At 40.6% G+C, this 20,314-nt stretch overlaps 1 protein-coding gene across 1 annotated transcript in view; it reads right to left on the bottom strand.

Annotated features, from left to right (window-relative positions):
• NBEA (neurobeachin) overlaps positions 1-20,314 on the bottom strand; it is an 853,790-nt gene that overhangs the window by 649,150 nt on the left and 184,326 nt on the right. The window contains 2 exon segments of the mRNA XM_030563353.1: positions 16,303-16,325; positions 16,328-16,421. Of these exon segments, the coding sequence (XP_030419213.1) occupies positions 16,303-16,325; positions 16,328-16,421 (117 nt within the window).

The following is a 20,314-nucleotide window of genomic DNA, read 5'->3' as shown; positions in this document are numbered from 1 at the left end:
TGGGAATAGTGATAATTATTAATTAATATTTTGCACATTGGAATACAATCCTAGTATATTATTTGTTAGTAAACATTTTCCCAAGGGAAAGCCTGCTTATGTTCCAGGCACATAAGCGGCACCTTGGCTGGAGGCAACAGGTTCCAAGATAGAGAACTCAGGACCCAGACTCCTAAAGTGAGAAGGGAGAAATCACTCCAAGCAGCAAGAAGGCGGCTTAAGACACCCCTCAGGGCTGGAATTATTACTAGCATATTTATTTTATGACTGTTTGCCATGGTTGGTTTTCATTCACATTCTTCTTCCAGGAGTAAAAACAAATAGCCAATTCAGCAAGTATCAAGCAGTCTCCTACATTTGGACCCAGAACACATGCAATATTCAAATGTGTCTCCTTTTATTCTAGAACTGCAAATAGGTATTCAGCCATAACTACACACTGGTGTTCAATGAATTAAACACCTTCTTCCTTGCATATTCTTTGAGTTAACAAGGAAAATAATTAAGTGTTTATCATACTGAATGGAAACTTGTACAACTGCTCATTGTGGCATGTGACCTGTCATTTAAATCAGCTTCTGTACCAGATGATTGTAAAATAACTAATGTGACACTAACTTTTTAAAAAGGCTCCAGAGGCGATCCTGGCAATTACAGGCCAGTAAGCCTAACTTCAGTACCAGGCAAACTGATTGAAACTATAGTAAAGAACAGAATTGTCAGACACACAGATGAACATGATTTGTTGAGGACGAGTCAACATGGTTTTTGTAAAGGAAAATCATGTCTCACCAGTTTACTAGCATTCTCTGAGAGTGAGAACAAGCGTGTGGACAAGGGTGATCTAGTGGCCATACGGTACTTAGATTTTCAGAAAGCCTTTGACAAGGTCCCTCAGCAAAGGCTCTTCAGCAAAATAAGCTGTCATGAGTTAAGAAGGAAGGTCCCCTCATAGATCAGTAACTGGTTAAAAGATAGGAAAGAAAGGGTAAATAAATGGTCAGTTCTCAGAATGGAGAGACGTAAATAGTGGTGTTCTCCAGAGGTTTGAACAGGGACCAGTACTATGCAAAATATTCATACAAGATCTGGAAAAAGACAAACAGTGAGACAGCAAAATTTGCAGATGATACAAAACTACTCAAGATAGTTAAGTCCCAGGAAGACTGTGAAGAGCTACAAAAGGATCTCACAAATCTGAGGGACTGGGCAACAAAATGGAAGATGAAATGCAATGTTGATAAATGCAAAGTAATGCATATTGGAAAAACATCATCCCAACTATACATATAAAGTGATGGGGTCTCATTAGCTGTTACCACTCAAGAAAGAGATCTTGGAGTTATTGTGGATAGTTCTCTGTAAACATCCACTCAATGTGCAATGGCAGTCAAAAAAGTGAACAGAATGTTGGGAATCATTAAAAAATGATACATAAGACAGAAAATATCATATTGGCTATATGTAAATCCATGGTATACCCACACCTTGAATAATGCATGCACATGTGGTCACCTCATCTCAAAAAAGATATATTGGAATTGAAAAAGCTTCAGAAAAGGGCAAAAAATGATTGGCTATGAGGAGAGATTAAGAAGACTTGGGCTTCTTGGACTTCTCAGCTTGGAAAAGAGATGACTAAGGGGGGATATGATAGAGGTTTATTAAACCATGACTGGTGTGGAGAAAGTAAATAAGGAAGTGTTATTTATTCCTCCTCATAACTAAGGCTACATTTTAGTCATGGGTATTTTTAGTTAAAGTCATGGGCAGCAAACAATAATTCATGGCATGTGACTTGTCCATGATTTGTACTATATACGCCTGACTAAATCATGGGGGTGGGGGAGCAGCCCGGGGTGTCATGGGAGGGTAGCCTGGGGGTGCAGAAGGTGCTGGGTGGGTGGCCCAGGTGCACTGTAGGGGGCAGCCTGGAACCCCCACTGGTGCTGGGGGGGGAGGGGCTGGCAGGCTCCCTACCTGCTCTGCACCTCCCCAGTAGTGGCGACACCCCCCCTCTCTCAGCTCCTAGGTGGTGGCACGGCCAGGCAGTTCTGCGCACTGCCTCCGCCTCACATTCAATGGGAGCTGGGGGGTGGTATCTGCAGGCACAGGCAGCACATGGAGCAAGGAGCTGAGGGAGGGAAATGTTGATGCTTCTAAAGAGCCTTCTTAGGCAAGCACTGCCCAGAGCCCTCACTTCTTCCTGTGCCCCAACCCCAGCCACGAGCCCCTCCCACATCCAAACTTCTCCTGCTACTGGGGGAAAGGGGTGCAGTGACCTGAGATTGCTCCAGCAGCAGCTGGTTCAGCCAACCCAGAGCCTGCCCGAGCTGCTCAGGTGGCCCCTGGGCCAGCCATACTGGCTGCTGCAGAAGTCACGGACGTCCAAGAAAGTCACAGAATCCTTGACAAACTTGCAGCCCTACTCATAACACAAGACCTAGGGGTCACCAAATGAAATGAATAGGTAACAGATTTAAAAGAAAGAAAAGAAGGCATTAAAAGACAAAAGGCATTTCTTCATAGAATGCACAGTCAACCTGTGGAACTCCTTGCCATAGGATGTTGTGAAGAGCAGGACTATAACAGGGTTCAAAATGAACTAGATAAGTTCATGGAGCACAGGTCCATCAATGGTTAATACAAGTAACCATTTCCACTGTTTTTCTGGTGTTTACTGCATGAACACCAATTTCTTCTAAAAAATCACTAGTGTTTTATCAGAGTTAATTGATTAAAATAAAAAATCAGAAGCCCTGTATATATTGTACAGCATCTAAGATGATGAAGCCACAACCTGACTGAACCCTTTAGGTGATAAACAATATTAACAGTATCATTTAATAGCAGTGGATATTTGTTTTTTAAATTTAAATGATTAACATTTGTATTTAAATCAAATAAGTTAATTGTTTTAAAAATAAACCTGTTTAAAATTCAATATAAAATATAACAACATGTGTTAAGGTATAAATTTGCTATATATTCTATAGATTAGAAGAGACCACAAGGGTCATCTAGTCTAAGCCTTGCCAAGACACAGGATTTGTCATGTCTAAACTATCAACAACTGTCTCCTTTTGAAAGCCTCCAGCGAAGGAGTTTCCACAACCTCTCAAGGCAGTGTGTTCCATTGTCCTATTGTTCTTACAGTTAGGAAAGTTTTCCTGGGATTTAATCTAAAACGGCTATGCTGTAGTTTAAACCCATTGCTTCTTGCCCTGCCCTCCGCAGCAAGAAAGGACAACTTTTCTCTTTTTTATGACAGCCTTTCAAGTATTTGAAAGCTGCCGTTATGCCTCCTCAATACCCTCTTTTCCAAACTAAACATACCCAGTTTCTTCAGCCTTTGCTCGTATAGCTTGCATTCCATCCCTTTGATCATCTTTATTGCTCGCCTCTGGATTGTTTCCAGTTTCTTCACATTCTTTCTATACATTGGTGACCAAAATTGGACACAGTACTCTGGCTGAGGCCCAACTAGTGTCAAGTACAGTGGTACTATCACCTCCTGTGACTTGCATGCTATGCCTCTCATTAATGTGACCTAAAATTGCCTTTTCTTTTTTCTTTTTCTTTTTTTTTTTGCAACAGCATCACATTGCTGACTCCTGTTGAAGTTGTGATCCGCCACAACTCCCAGATCCTCCTCAGCAGTGCAGTTGCCAAACCAGTTATACTCCACTCTGTATTTGTGCATTTGTTTTTTCTTCTCTAAGTGTAGCACTTTACATTTGTCTTTGTTGAATTTCATTTTGTGGCTATAGCCCAGTTCTCCAATTTATCAGGATTCTTCTGAATTTTAGCTCCATCCTCCAAAGTGTTGGCAACCCTCCCCTGCAGCATTATGTCATCTGCAAATTTGAACTGTATGCTCTCTACTCTTAATCTAGGTCATTAATAAAGATGTTAACCATCACCGGATCCAGAACGGATCCCCACTTGAGGCCTCCTTCCATTAACAGTTACTCTGTTTGTGGTTGTTTAGCCAATTATGAATCCATTTAAAGGTAGTCTGCAAAATCTGCATTTCTCCAGCTTAATTATTAGAATGTCATGAGAGGCTGTGTCAAAAGCCTTGCTGAAGTCCAGTATATTATGTCCACTGCATTCCCCCTATCCACCAAACCAGTTATCCTGTCAAAGAAAGAAATCAAGCTGGTTTGGCACAATTTGTTCATGGTAAATCCATGCTGGCTGCTAGAGATTATCCTTCATTCTCCAGGTATTTGCAAAATAAATGTTTTATACATTGCTCTAGTAACTTCACAGGTATCGAAGACAGGCTCTCAGGTCAACACTGTCCTGGCTCCTCCTTTTCTCCCTTTTAAAATGGGCACTATGTTAGCCCTTCTCCAGTATTCTGGGACCTCTCCTTAAATCAGGTCAACTACAATCACTGTAGTCCACACTGTGCTCGGTCAGTGGTACATGTCCTCACCAGGAGCGCTTGCATCGACAGCCCCCAGACCCATGCAGCAACAGGCAATGTAAGCAATGCAGTGTCTACTCAGACAATGCATTGACCTAATTACCTCAGCTTAAGCACTACACTTCTCATGGAGCTGGAGTTATGACGTCAGAATAGTGGGCGACTTACATCAGTGGGAGGGATATTTTAGCGTAGATGCTTACAGAGTTAGGTCAATGTAAGCTGCCTTATGTCTACCTAACTCTGAAGTGTATACCAGACTTAAGTTCACAGCAGACTACTGCTGCACAGATTCACACCCCAGCTTGCTGTGAACTAAAGTTGGTGTAGAGAAACTAGGGTGACTAGACAGCAAGCGTGAAAAACCGGGACGGGGGTGGGGGGTAATAGGAACCTATATAAGAAAAAGACCCAAAAATCAGGACTGTCCCTATAAAATTAGGCTACCTGGTCACCCTAAGAGAAACCCACAGGCAACACATCTCAAAGAATATCAGTTACTATCACTCTTTTTCTTCATTGAGTGATTATTTATAACTTCCACTCTCAGAGATTGAAAAGCAGTTTACAGATGGAGGTGGGTATTGAAGTCTTACATCAAGACAGATCGCAGTACTACTCTACCAAAGGCTTTATCTTTTCAATTTGCCTGTCCAATTACATAATGTTTTCTGAAAGTATGAACAGAAGCTCATGTGGCTACCTTACAAATTTCTAAAATGGTGGCATTATTAAAGGAAGTTACAGAAGCATCTTGGGTTCTTGTACAATGGGTCCTAATTACTAATGGCGGATCCTGACCTGCAAGCAAGTAGCACAATTTAATGTCTTGAAATTCAATTTGAAAGCTTCTGAGAATAAATCTGTTTACTTTTAACTCTCCTGGCGTACGACACAATACATTTGGAAGAATGCCTAAAAGATTTAGTTCAATTCAGATAAAAGGCTAAATCTCTAGATATATCTAAAGAATGCAGAGTCCTTTCCATTCTATTGACATGAAGTTTTGGACAAAAGATTGTTATGTTAACATTACACTGGTCTTAGGTAGGAGACTCAGATAAGGCCTTAATGAAACCTTATCCGTATGAAAAATTATATAGGGAGGACCTGACATCAAAGTATTCAATTTACCCACTCTACATACAGAAGTAATCACTACTAAAAATACTGTTTTCACAGACTGAAGATTTAACAGACAGATAGTTAAAAGCTCAAATGAGATTTTCATTAACCTAGCCAATACAATATTCAGATCCCATGGAGCACATGGATCCTTTATAGGTGGAAATACATTAGCCAGATGCTTAAGAAATCTTTCAGTAATAGGATGAGAAAATATATTATAACCATAATCTTAGGATGTTATGCAGATACCAGTGCTCGATGCACTTTAATGGAAATCATTGACAATCTAGAGAATTTTGAGGATAGAAGGTAATCTAAAATGAAAGTAACATCAATATGAAAAGGGGAAATACTATGGTCCCAGGACCAACCATCTAATCTTTTCCATTTTGATCTATAAGTAGCTCCGGTGGAAAGGTTTTTTTTATTGTTATCTATTAAAACTGCTTAAGAAAAGGCTTTTAGTCTTTTTCAAGCAGCTGTCAGATGTATGGATGCCAAGAGGAAGATTTGTCCCTTTGTTCTGTGATACAAAGTCAGCAATCAGAGGAAGGGTGATCAGTGAAAGTATCAACAACCTGATCAGGTCTGGAAACCAATTTAGCCTGGGCCATGCTGGTGCAATGAGATTTATGGAAGTTGAGTCTTGACTGAGTTTCACTGCAGAAGTTCTCGGAATCAACTGTATTGAAGGTAAGCCTGATGAAAGCCTAGGGACCGTGAATGCATCCGCTATAGAGCCTGCACTGATCCCTGCCTTTGAGCAATACTGCTGACACTTTTTGCTGAGGTTTGTGGCAAAGCAATGCACATGAGATCATTTCCATTTCTGGAATATTACACAAGCCACAGTTCTCTTAAAAGCTATTCATGATTTGATGGAAACTGTCTGCTTAGCTTAGGTCTGTACTACTATTCAGAAGAACTAGCAGATGAGCTGCTTTCAGGGACACTATGTTCTAATACACCACTTTCAAAGAATTTGCACTTTTTGACATAAGGGTGTTAATCTTGCCTCTCCTTGTTTTTTTAAAATGTAAAATATGGCAGAGGAATTGTCTGTCATGACGAATAACTTTGCCCTGGATTAGATAAAGAAAGAATATATAGGCCATGTGAATTGCTCCAAGTTCCAACATATTTATATGCAGAAAAGCCTCAGACTATAATGCTTAATCATGTTGGATATATCAGATTGTCTCAAAGAAAGAAGACTGCAGTGGTTGAAAGGGTTGATGTGACCCAGGGACCACTTTGTGCCAACTGGAAGAGAGCACCAGGAGTGCATAGGGTTTTACAGGAAACCCCCCATTAGATATCTGCATAATAGGTCACCAAAGGGTTGCATGTGAGATCTCTACTGAGAACCAGTAGCTCACTGGTTGTCATAATTATTGCAAAACATATGTACAGATAATATTTAAGGAGTTATATATCCATACTGAAAAATATATTCTTAAGGAAGGATAAAGAACGGTGTCCCTAGCCTCTGTTCATCAGAGGATGGAGATGGATGGCAGGAGAGAGATCACTTGATCATTGCCTGTTAGCTTCACTCCCTCTGGGACACCTGGCATTGGCCACGTTGGTAGACAGATACTGGGCTAGATGGACCTTTGGTCTGATCCAGTACGGCCGTTCTTATGTTCTTAAGGTCTTGGAGTTAAGGCAGGTCATGAGGAGGTAACTGATTCATATCTCCCTGTTCGGCCATTTGCGTACCGTATGCCTTACAAGCTAGACCTAATTTCCATACTGAGTCAGATGCAATTTAAGAGATTGTGAAATCTACAGGAAGAAACCAATAGTTGGGGTATCCTAATTATGAATAAAAACAAAGGATTGATGTGGTTTGACTTGGGGTGCAATGAGAGAGACACAATTCTTCATCTAGGAGGCAAACTGACAGCATGTTGGCTCATGAAAGTTGGATCACACCCAGGATGGCTCAAAAGCCCTGCATGGATTTTGGGTGAGGAATACTCCAGAATGCATGTTATGATTTTACTATATATGTAACCATTTGTTTCCAGTACTTCTAGTTGCTACTAGTTGAACATCTATACTTTGTTAAATAAACTTAGACATGTTTACAATGAAATCTAGTATAATTGCTGCGTATTAAGCAATGATCTGAGCTGGAACTGGTAAATTGGAGTGTACTGTTTCTTTAGAAGCTGAAAATCTGTGAATATTGTGATTGTCCAGTAGACCAGTCCCTGGATACCCCACGGAGAGCTCAGAGGGTTGGAATGTGCCAATTGTTAACCTGTAGAGTGGAGTGGCCTTTTAGGCCTTGAGGCGAGTGCTTGTGTTGTCCTTAGCCTGTCTTATGAAAGGAGACTCAAAGAGCTTGGCTTGTTTAGCCTAACCAAAAGAAGGCTGAGGGGAGATATGATTGCTCTTTATAAATATATCAGAGGGATAAATATCAGGGAGAGAGAGGAATTATTTAAGCTCAGTAGCAATGTGGACACAAGAACAAATGGATGTAAACTGGACACTAGGAAGCTTAGACTTCAAATTAGAGGAAAGTTTCTAACCATTAGAGGAGTGAACTTCTGGAACAGCCTCCCAAGGGGAGCAGTGGGGGCAAAAGACATATCTGGCTTCAAGATTAAGCTTGATAAGTTTATGGAGGGAATGATATGATGGGATAGCCTAATTTTGGCAATTAATTCATCTTTGATTATTAGCAGGTAAATATACCCAATGGTCTGTGATGGGATGTTAGATGGGGTGGGATCTGAGTTACTAAAGAGAATTCTTTCCTGGGTGCTGGCTGGTGAGTCTTGCCCACATGGTCAGGGTTTAACTGATCACCATATTTGGGGTTGGGAAGGAATTTTCCTCTAGGGAAGATTGACAGAGGCCCTGGAGGTTTTTTGCCTTCCTCTGCAGCATGGGGCATAGGTCACTTGCTGGAGGATTCTCTGCATCTTGAGGTCTTTAAACCATGATTTGAGGACTTCAATAACTCAGATATAGGTTAGAGGTTTGTTACAGGAGTGGGTGGGTGAGATTCTGTGGCCTGCACTGTGCAGAAGGTCAGACTAGATGATCATAATGGTCCCTTCTGACCTTAAAGTCTATGAGTTGAGGAGCTGACCCACAGCAGGCAAGACAAGGCTTCCTGATGCTAAAGGTGGGTGAGAGTGAGGTTCTTCAATCTTGAGTATCTCTGTGAAGCATCATAGTCGCCTGTAATTAGAATGCCTGTACTGTCTCTGATTTGTGAATTATAAATTCCAAGGATCTTTTAAGGCAGCTCTTGAAACCTTCACAGTATGCAATGAATCAGTCTTAGGACTGTATAAATTTGTTCCTTCAAAAGGTAATTCTTCCACTGTATTCTGAACAAGTGGAAAGCCAGAGGACTGAAGCCATGAAGCTCGTCATGACTATCATCAATGCAACTGAACAGGTGGCCATGTCAGCGGCATCTGTAGCTGTTTGTAAAGCAATTCTGAAGACTAAAATTCCTTCATTAATAACAGTCTGCATTTCTTGTTGAGATTCCTGAGGTACTTATCCAAAAATGCTAACAGTTTTTGCCAACAGCCAATTATATCTAGATAGAAGAGCATGAAAGTAAATGCTTGTTTGGAGTATAGCCAAGGAATACCTCTTCCTACCCAAAAGATTAAGATGTTCAGGCTTGAGCTGGAGACCAGGCTCTGGCATTCTGTAAAGGGGGTGGGTCCCAGAGCTCAAGTTCTAGCCCAAAAATACAGATCCCACAAGCCCAAGTCAACTGGCATGGGCCAGCCATAGATTTTTAACTGCAGTAGAGACATACCCACAGGCTCCTTGTTCTTGGGAGTCATTTTATAAGGAGCTTGTGTGTGTGCTCTGGAGCAGCAATGACCACTAAAGACTTGGGCAATGGATTGGTATAAAATGTTTCTAAGTTTTCCCTGGGAACTTGATATGTCCGATCAGCTTTCTTTGATGTAGCTGCAACAATTGGTGAGGTTGGCCATAAAGTTTGCACTGGTTCTATTAACTAGTCATTTAGGGCATGGCTACTCTGTCATGAGTAAAAGAATATAAAATATCTAAAAGCTTATGATATTTGTCAGAAACCACCTCAATTGGTATTTCCAGAGCTGCTGCAATCCTCTTGAAAATGTATATAATCAACCAGCGATAAGGAAAACGTTGCCGTTAACTCTTCAGATCAGGAGGTTGCTCATAAGGGTGAAGCATGAGAACGTTCATAATCCTTGAGAGAAGACTTCTGAAGTATGGTTTTAGAATGAACCTCTGATGAAAGATAAGCAAGTGAGTAAGGAGGAGATTGCTCCAAATTTGCATTAGAAACTGATAATACATGTTCTTCCAAAATAAGGAGCTCATCTTTGAGGAGTCTTCATTGAGTGAGTACCAGATCCTGCAGTCACATGTATAACAGACTACACCGATGAGTCACTGCTACACAGTACTGATAATGGAATGGCAGCATGAGCCAATAGAGAAGATTCTGGATGATCAGATACCACTAAATCTGATGGTACCATCAATTAAGGTGATGAAAAAATTGGTACCAGTGCTGGAGATGTATAACCAAATTAGTAACAGTGTATACAATACTGATGAGAAAGGTCAGAGGCAGAATCTTTGACCTTAGATGCTGCCTGTGCACTCAGTACACTCTTGGGGGCATTCTGTGCCAAAAAAAATTAAAAAATTCTGCACACAATATTTTAAAATTCTGCAAATTTCATTTGTCAAAATAACACTACATAATCATGCCAGTTTCAATTATTTTAATAATTTATTTCAAAATACCTGACAGCAAGTATGTTTGTACCAATACAGACATACAATATTTCCCCCAGGAGTAGAGAGTTAACGAAATCCCTATGACAACCTAGTTCCTGTTTCTCTGCCACCTTTTCCCCCACCCCCAAACCTAGCTTTGCCAGGGAGCTCTCCCCCCTCAGAGTCTAGCTGCAGGGGCCCCAAAACCCCTCCCCACTAGAGCCCAGTTGTGGGGCCCCCTTGCCCTGATACCTGCCCCCTCCCCGCCCAGAGCCCAGGGATCCAGAGGGAGAAACAGTCTGATGCTTGGTCCCAGGCTTGCACATAGTTTCCGTACACTGCACTTTCCTTCCCTCAGGGCATGCTGGAAACTGCAGCTGCCAGGAACCCTCTAGCTCCCTCTCTCTTCCCCCAGCAGTGTCTTCTGTGTGTGAGCTGGGCTCTGGTGGGGCCAGCAGTCCCTAGTAACACTAGCAGCACTGCAGCCCATTTCTGCAGGGGAAAGGAAATTCTGACAGAACATTAATTTCTGCAAAATTCTGCATTGTGCAGTGGCGCAGAATTCCCCCAGGAGTAACTCAGTACTGAATCCTTGCATATTGATGGTATGCCTCTAGTAGAAGGTACAGTAACCTTCAGAAGCCATAATGAAGCCTCAGTGTTCAGACAACTCTCTCTAATGGTACAATCTCTCAGATATCCTTCAGGGCTGTCGTGGGTACTTTTCTATACCATGAAGTCCCTTCCAAAGCAGCAGTTTGAGGTAATCTTGTCATTTTTTTTCTTTTTGGAAGGATCAGGAGATCGAAATGTGTCCCTTCTTAGCCATAGATCTTTTAACTGCTGCAGGAGCATTATTTGTAGAGGGAACACTGGAGACAGACTGATCTGACTGAGCAGGATCTGTTTCAGGTTTCATGGATCTGTTCAGGAAATACATCCTGAGTTTAATTTCCTTGTTCTTTTTGAGACCACTTGCCAACACAACAGTAAATAGTAATTTACTAGGAATATACCAGTCCCCTAGACAATAAAAACACTTTTTTTTTTTTTGAGTGTCTCTGACCACCATAGCAACCCTACATGAAAGACATATCTTAGAACATGGAGATTTAGGAGCCATCATAGCTGCCCTATCACCCATTGCCAGTATCTAATAATATTAAACCTATCTCAAAATACTAATTAAAACTAAAATACTAACAAAGAACTAATCTAAAGCTAACTGACTAAAACAACAAATATTTACAAAAGTAAATAGGGAGTTTAAAACAAAGATAATGGACTGCTAAAATGTTCTGTCTGTAGCCTAAGGCTGCAATAGAAGGAACTGAGTAGCACTTGGTCTGCACCACCCTTTTATTCCCTCAGGGGATCAGCTGGGGGGCAGACATTCTATGAGCATCCAAGGACGAACAAGGGACAGCTAGCAGGAAAAAGGTTCTGATTTCTGGCAACAGGAGGCACACAATACCATGAGTGGATGGCATGTAGACTATCACTTGAAGAAGTGCTATTTTAATTGAGCTACGTATTCTATTTACAGAGTGAGAAGGAAGCTGTTATTTTTAAAACAAATTAAATGGTCTCCCTCTTTCCCCACTCTCAAAGTGGCCTTTTGAATGTTCACTTTCCATTAATTACCCTGCTCAAAAAGCTGACACCAAATTAGGAAGAAGGGGTTTATTAGCTTGTGTTTAAATGAAGGAGTCTAACTGGTTTCTAACTATGTCAAGTTCCTCTAAAATTAACTTATTATTAAAATTAACTCAATTAACTTATCTCCTTTTCTCAATGGTTTTGGTTGTTGCCGGGACTATTTGTTTTTTTAAAATACAAAAAGGCATACATAGCAATATTTCCTCTTGTGTGCATTTAGATTCCAAATCATGACTGAAAAATAAATTATTTCCGGAAAGAATATTTAATTTACAAATTCTATAAAGACTATTGTTAACAACTTGAGAATCACAAATTAGCAAAAGCTGTGGCACTATATTTACATTCTAATCAAAGGGACAGAAGTTTGATTGAGTCATCCAATTAGAGATACACAGTCGGATTTAATAATAGAAAAGAGAAATAAGACTATTCTGGAAAACAGATTTACTGAAAAGACCCCTTACATTGGATTCTGTACCATTCAATCAGTAGCATGTCCTGAAATCTATGCAGATGAAGTAAGAGAACTATTAATACATTTGCCAAGAAGAGCTATATAGAATTGAACACCTTGAGCAAGAAATCTTTGCATATATTTAAAAAATTTAGCACTACTGGGAAATATATTCTAGAACTCTTATATGTATCTTTTCATCCATGAACAATTATCTATGTAAAATAATACTTTATTATTTAAGACAGTAGTTCTCAACTAGGGGTCTGAGGCCCCCTGTGGGGCTTCAAACAGGTTTCAGGGGGTCCTCCAAACATGACCAGTATTAGACTCACTGGGGCCCAGGGCAGAAAGCCAAAGCCCCACCACGCAGGACTGCAGCCTGGGACCCCAAGCCCAACTACCATGGGCTAAAGCTGAAGCCTGAGGAACTTAGCTTCAGAATGCCCCTGTGGTGTGGGGCTCTGGGAAACTGCCTACTTGCTACCACTTAATGCTGTGCCCTGGGTTGCATATGCAGAAAAACAGTTGTGGCACAGTTGGGCTGTGGAGTTTTTATGTCATGTTGAGGGGGCCTCAGAAAGAAAAAGGCTGAGAACCACTGATTTAAGGTGACAAGCACTGCCTGCCATTTGGAAAGAGGATTCTTTTATGCTGCTAGGAATCTTCTACAATTGCTCCCATGCTGATTAAGAAGCATGTTCTCTCAAAGTGGGTGATGAGAAGGATCTTTGCAGGAAAAAAGAGATAGGAAAGAAGAGTTGGAAGGGTGGATTTCTCAAAGTTCAAAACCCTTCTCAAAATCTGCTGGAGGTGAAGGTAGCTTAAGATATTTATATCTGAATCCTTCCTGCATTGTCAGATATCACTTACGCCAGAGCGTGAATAAGGCTCTGGCATCCCTGGAGGAGCAAGTAGGTCAGGTGGTGGGATATGGAAGGAGCCACTGTGCCAGACAGAGGGGTGAGGGAAAGGGGAAGTGGTGGCATAGGGGAAAGAACTTGAAGGGTTGACACTGAGACTGGTTGCATTGTGAGCAGAAAGACAACCAGCTGAGGGCAGGCTGCACAGGAATGGGGAAGTCACTCTCTCACACAGAATCTGGGGAGGTACAAAGGACAATCCTAACCTCCACATTATGCTACATACTGCCCCATAAAAATTCTTCCTGCCCTATCTGTCGTATAGATCTAGTGCAATTAATATTTTTTTAAAGAAATACTGAGGATTAATGGTCATTTTTGCCATTAGTTTTCATAGCTGAAAGTTTACCAGCAGATACTGAGGCAGAAATCCCTGAGATAATAATGGTCCTCTATCAAAATGGCCACTGCCTCCAACAGTTCCCAAAGAAAGCAAACTCCCTGTCAGAGAATCTGGTACCTCTATGTCAGGAGGTGAAGAGGAGCTCTATGAGAAGATATGTATGGAAGCAAGATCCATCTTTGTTAAGGGCAGCTTTCTCTCAGTCCCACTGAGAACAATGTGAGATGGTCTTAAATTTGAAAGATGGTAATTCTTCATGGAATGCTCTCTAGTCGAATATTATTCCTCAGCCTCTGCTGAAGCAAATTCCTTCAATTATGAAGAACAGCAGTAAACAATTACTAGTAATCTTAATAATGTCTTCAAATGTAGCCTATACACAAGATTTCAAATGAATTAACAAAGGCTACATCTACTCTGTGAGCTAGAGGAATGATTCTCCAGTTTGTGTACGCATACTTGCACTTGCTTGATGAGAGCAAGAGAGTCAGTATAAATAGCAGCATATCTGTGGTAGCACCAGGAGGGGCGAAGGAGGCATGGGTTAGCCATGCTGAACACACACCCACTGGTTTCAGGTAGATTTGTACTCCGCACAGCTCAGCCATGACTCCACTGTCACTACCCGTGCTACCATGGCTACACTTCTATTTATACTCATACAAGCTCTCATCAAGCAAGCACAAGCATGTGTACACAAACAGGGGAAGATCATCCTTTGATTGCCAAATAGGTTACACCTACACTACAAGCAATCAGGCTAAACTGGCAAATGAAATCCATCCCTGTGTCTGTCATTAAGTGGCAGGTCTCAAATTTAACATCACATGGGAGAGATCACTATATGCCCATCCCCACTCTCACATACCTGGCATTTAACTGGGTTCAGAGTGGGGTCACCAGATCCGATCATATAATCAAGAACTTGGAATAGACCTTCCATGAGACATGGGAGGATGGGGAAGAGAGTATCAATGCAGGAACTGCAGTTGACAAGTATTTCAGGTACCCCCTTTTCCTAGGGAAACACTGTCCACCTACAAAATCCCAGCTTTCATTTACCCCTGGGAGCTGGCCCTTGTAGTTTTTGTCCATACTGAACACTAGTCACAAATTGCAAAGAGCTAAACAGTCTTACTTTTCCTAATCATAAACTATCGAGGCTATTTCCTTTCAACCCAACCATGCCTCCATGACTTTGTGAGGAAGTCAAAAAATATCAGCAGAACTGGGCCAATTTGGCCCAATGGACCAAATAGGCAGTGAGTCAGACCGCAGCTTCCTGAAGAACACAGCTCTTGTTCTACAACTAAGGGGAATGAGGAAGGGACTGCTGAAAACAGCAAGAGGCCTTTGAAAACCCCATGATGAGTTTAAATAGATCAGGATGAGGTGAAGGGGCGCATGAGAGCCAAACAGCCCAGCCAATAAGAGGTGGAGGACATCAGGAGGAGAAGGGGCCTGGCTGCTGCTTCACCAAGCTTGCACTCCCACCTCCACTTCACTTCCGTATGCTGTGTCTCATCGAGGCAGTCCAATCACCCACACCTCCCATTGAGATGGGGATGAAACATGTTGCTATATTATTTAAAGGACCTGTTCTAAAATTGATGTTAACTCAAAACAATTAACAGATTATTTATGATTCTCATTCATTTCATTCAGCAACCAAAAAGTAGTGCTGTAATTTTGTGGAGAATATGTTGCATTTTACATACACAACAAAAAGATTGAATCCCTGCTTTAACACAAAAAATTCAACATGTTTAACTGTAGTGCCACAATTGGCACTTCATTAACATCACGCCAACTGATACAAGGCATGAAAGACAATCTTGTTATTAAGAAACAGGATTCAGACTACAAAGATCTGAGTTCCTGGACCTGCCACACACATTGTAACATGACTAAGGCATGTAATTTAGTTTCTCTTTGCCTCCATTTTCCACCTCTCAACTGGGATATTTAATCTTTAAAATTGATTAAAAACATTTCAATCTGGACTGAACACAGTATAAGAACTTCAGATATGCAACACGTGAACTAATTTTTATTATGAGACATATATGTGGTAACTTGGTTCAATTAGACTCAACATTTTCTGTTACTCAATATGTTTAAATTGAATTTTAGCTATTTCAGGGAAAACTTATATTATAAAATTAATGTCCCACAGGTAAAAAAAAGATAATTTCCAATCCATTGTGTTATCCAGTGTCTGTATATATTATCATACATTAAATATCTTCTACAATCTGAAAACACATTGAAGTTAGTGAATTTCATATTCATGTCTCTTCAAATAGTCTCAACGTAAGAGCTTATATGCTAATAAAGATAAGAAATAAATCTAACCCCAGAGAGATGATGTTCTGTTAAAATTATAACTAAAAAAGAAATAACTCTAGCAAAACCCAATCCTTGATTTTTTTTCTTTTAAGAAATTAAAAAATTTAAAGGAAATAAACATGCCTGTTATTTATACAATCCTATTTTTTAACCAAATAAGAACGTACAAATGAATTAAGGTCCTATGCATGCACTTGAGAGGATAGCAAACAGTCACTAAAGAAAGGAAAGAAAAATCTCTTACATCGTTTGTGTTAACATGCCAAGCATATCACCATAGGATACCAGTTGACCATTAACGTAACACCGAATTTCACTGTTTCTCCAACGATTGTAGATGTGCACAATGCTGATCATGTACCACTAAAAATAATTGAAAAGATATTAATGTTATACAACATTATTATTAAATGCTATCAACCAACATATAGTGTTTGACTCCAATCCTGTAAAGTAATGTAGGAGTAGGAAACCTTGCATCCCCAAAGAGTCATTTTAAAATCAGTAAGACTTCACATGGGCTTAAGCACCTGGCCACTGGGATCTCTTTGCAGAATCAGGTCCAAAAATTGTACATATAATCACTATATAGATGTGTTTTTTTAAACACAATTTAACTAACTTTGTTCTGCACACAAAACATGAACAAGGAGGTTCAGCTAGAAAATTACATTTTAAACTTAGCTATAATACCCTTTATTTTTATAAGATCTGCATGTCTAAAGACCATTTAATAATAAAGCATATCCTGTTGAATACTGTATTAAAAACATGTTTGAATTGGCCCCACCTCGCAGGTGATTCTGATTACTCGGTGTGACTACCTTGTTCTCAGAATTACTAACCACTTGGCTAATGTGTGTGTAGTCATCCGGTAATTTTTATCAGAAGTGATTTTATCTTCCAGATCACCGAAGAAAATATTGAATAGCATGGGAACTAGAACCAATCTCTGTGGAACATTACTGGAAACAGCCCACCGATCAATGATAATTATCCATTAATTATTTTTTGATATCTGTCAGCCTAAAGGAGGAGCAACTACAAAAGTTACTCAGCAACTCATACCTGAGTCTCCACGGTAAACAAGTTTTAGCATACACATTAAAAATCATCTAAATCTGTCCTTCAGATAAACATAAACCAGACATCTGGAATAACATTTAAAGCTTCAACTCTTCAGTTTGCAACTGAACACCTGGTCAACTTTTTTGTTTGCTTATTTGTTTTAACAACGCAGATACAGATAACAGTCAATTGGTTAGAGTTGGCCTGTCTTGAAAGTAACACTCCATGTTTTGGGAAGTATTACATGTCTTTTCCAGACTGAGCTGGATTAAAAATGTATTCACTAAATGGCTAAACATTCACTAGAAGAGAGATCAAGCAGTTCTGTGATACAAAGGTCAATCCATAATTAAGTAGTAGTAGTTGTGGTTTTTTTCCTAAAATTACTGCTTATTTTGCAAACGTTGGCTTTAATGTCACCTACTGTGGGGTGGCTACAAATGGTTCAGCACTAGCTGAGAAGGAAGGGTTTTTTTTGTTTTTTTTTTACCCTTCCTCAACTCACTTCATACATGGTATTAGTGCCAGAATTCTGATGTTTCAGGAACAAATCTTCCACTACTGTATTAAGTGATCCCATCTTATTTAGAACATTATTTTGTATTTATCAAGTGCCATTGATTGAGCTTACGGGTGTTAACTATCAAGATTACTTGTTTTCGCTGATAGCTCTTGTTCAGGGATAATCCTCCACACTACCTTTTATGAGTAAAATGGTATGCTAGAGGAACGTTTAAGCACTGTATCCCTTAGATCGACATGAAAATAAGTGGGGCTCTACCAAATTTGCGGTCCATTGTGATCAATTTCATGGCCAGAGTGTTTTAAAATTGGTCAATTTCACGTTTTCAGATGTTTACATCTGAACTTTCAGTGTTGTAACTGGGGGGGACTCCCACTGAAAGGGGTCACAAAAGCTAATGTAAGGAGGTTGAGGGATTACCAACCTCACTTTTGTGCTGCCTTCAGAGCCGCAGAGCTTCCTGAATCTGGGTCTGATCTTCCCTGTGCCACTGGGAGTCTTCAGAGCTGTTAGCAGCCACAGAGCTTCCTGCAGCCGGGGAGGTACCCAGAGGTGGTCTGATCTCCCCCAAGAGCAGCCGTGCAGGAGAAGAGGAAGTCCCATCCCTCCCCAGCCTGACGAAACAAAGGAGACCCTGGCTGACACCCCCAGCCCTGCCCCTCCCTCAACAGCTAGATTTCACAGGGGAGATCTAATTTCACGGTCTGTGACATGTTTTTCATGGCCATGAATTTGGTAAGACCCTAAAAATAAGATATGTATCCATGAGGTTTAACCTGGTTAGCAAAAGGTTTCAGAATGAAAAAAAAACTTGTCAAGGGCAGAATAACTACTGTTAGTACAGTAGAACCTCAGAGTCACAGACACCTCAGGAATGGAGGTTGTCCGTAACCCTGAAATGTCCAGAACTCCTAACGAGACATTATGGATTTCAGCCACTGGGGAGAGGGGGTTGGGGCTGCAGCCGCAGGTGCAGTCAGGGCTTCTGACCATCAGGAGCACCAGGGCTTAGGCATTTGATCTGGGGTGGGGTGCGGGGCTCAGGGCTTTAGTTACGGGAGGGACCGCTGTGGCTGAAACTAGTGTTCCCGTCATAGCTAAGCCCTGTGCCCCCACAGGGCTGAGAAGCTAGGAACAAAGTCACAGGGCTGAATCCCCGAACCCAGCACTCCCTCCAGATCTAAGCCCTGAGCCATGGTGCTCCCAAGAGTCAGAAGCCCTAACATCCTGCCCCTACCTCTTCATCCTGAGGCTGCAGTCCTAACCCTCCCTTCCCCTGGGCTGAAGTCCTGAGCCCCAGGGTTAAATCTCCAAGGCAGTAAAGTATTTGCATGCATGTGTGTAGGTGTGTGCATGCGTGCATCTCTGCTGCTGCCCGATTACTTCCGTTCAGAGGGTGTCCAGTTGATCGATAAATCCAAAACTCTGGTGTTTACAATATATCTAAGGGCATATCTTCATTGAAGAATTAACTCAAGTTATCTACACTTGAGCTAACTCCTCTTGAATTAGCTTAGTTCAAGTGAGAATGATCACACTGCAAAACACTCGAGCTGCACAAAGTAGTTGTATCCCTACTTCATAACTAGCCTAAGAATCAATAGCACTTGAACTTCAACTAACACCTTGTGATAGGCCAGCTAGCTCAAAGTTAAAGCACCACCTTAACCATAGGTTTTGATGTGTGAACAGGAATAAGGTTAGAAGCAACACTTATGTTATAAATCAGGTTAGCACTGTAATGAAGACAATCCCTACACTGAAAGGTTCCTTAAATGTTCCTATCTTGAGGATATGACTATCCAAGATTCTCTCTGCTGATGTAGATATGCAGTTTTTTCTAATTCCAGCCAACTCAAAGTTTACTTCTTTCTAGTTACAATCTTGAAAAACTATTTTATGATACTTGATCAATATGGAGAAACGTTCATTTTTTTTTAGATCCACCCTTAAAAAGTGACTTAGAATGATAAAGCTGAAAATATTAGTATAAAGTTAAGAAAGAAAATTTTATTATTGGGCAGACTTCAGAACAATTACATTAGGTATCCATGCAGTATGGGCTTTTCCAGGTTGACCTGATTTCATGCTTTTCAGTGGAGCTTCACACCAGCTGCTTACGTTTTGATTTACATAATATCCAGTGGATGACTTTCCCCGAGTGAGTCAGTGTCTCAACTCTAAAGATAACCTTTTAATATCCTACATAAGTAATTCTAATGTGTCTGGTCTAATTGCATCTCTAAGCCTCTGCCAAATTTCCTTATGATCATTTAAATTAGGGTCTTCTTCAGACTTGCCCACAGACCAATAACTACAGTAAATATCTACAATCCAGAAACAGTATTATAATTTAATCAATTTATAGGATGCCTATAAGGCATCCAAATACCAGACCGTGAAGACAAAATAGTATACATATTATGAAGTAAATGGTTTGAGTCTAGTATTTTTATGGACATCAATAGTTAATTTTAAAATTCCAGAAGCTAGTTAATAATATTGACAAAAAATACACTGAGAAAAAAAAATGTTCCCCATGCAGCCTCTTCTTTTATATCTGTTTGAACTCAATAAGCAGCTTTATTAAGTCCTACTTTCTCTAGAGACAATGGGGAAGGAGGGAGGAAGCTTCATTGGTGAAGTGTGACCTGTCTCCTCACAT

The sequence above is a fragment of the Gopherus evgoodei genome, chromosome 1 (assembly GCF_007399415.2).
Source record: "Gopherus evgoodei ecotype Sinaloan lineage chromosome 1, rGopEvg1_v1.p, whole genome shotgun sequence".
Taxonomy (NCBI): Eukaryota; Metazoa; Chordata; order Testudines; family Testudinidae; genus Gopherus; species Gopherus evgoodei.
This window is presented reverse-complemented; position numbering and strand designations above follow the sequence as displayed.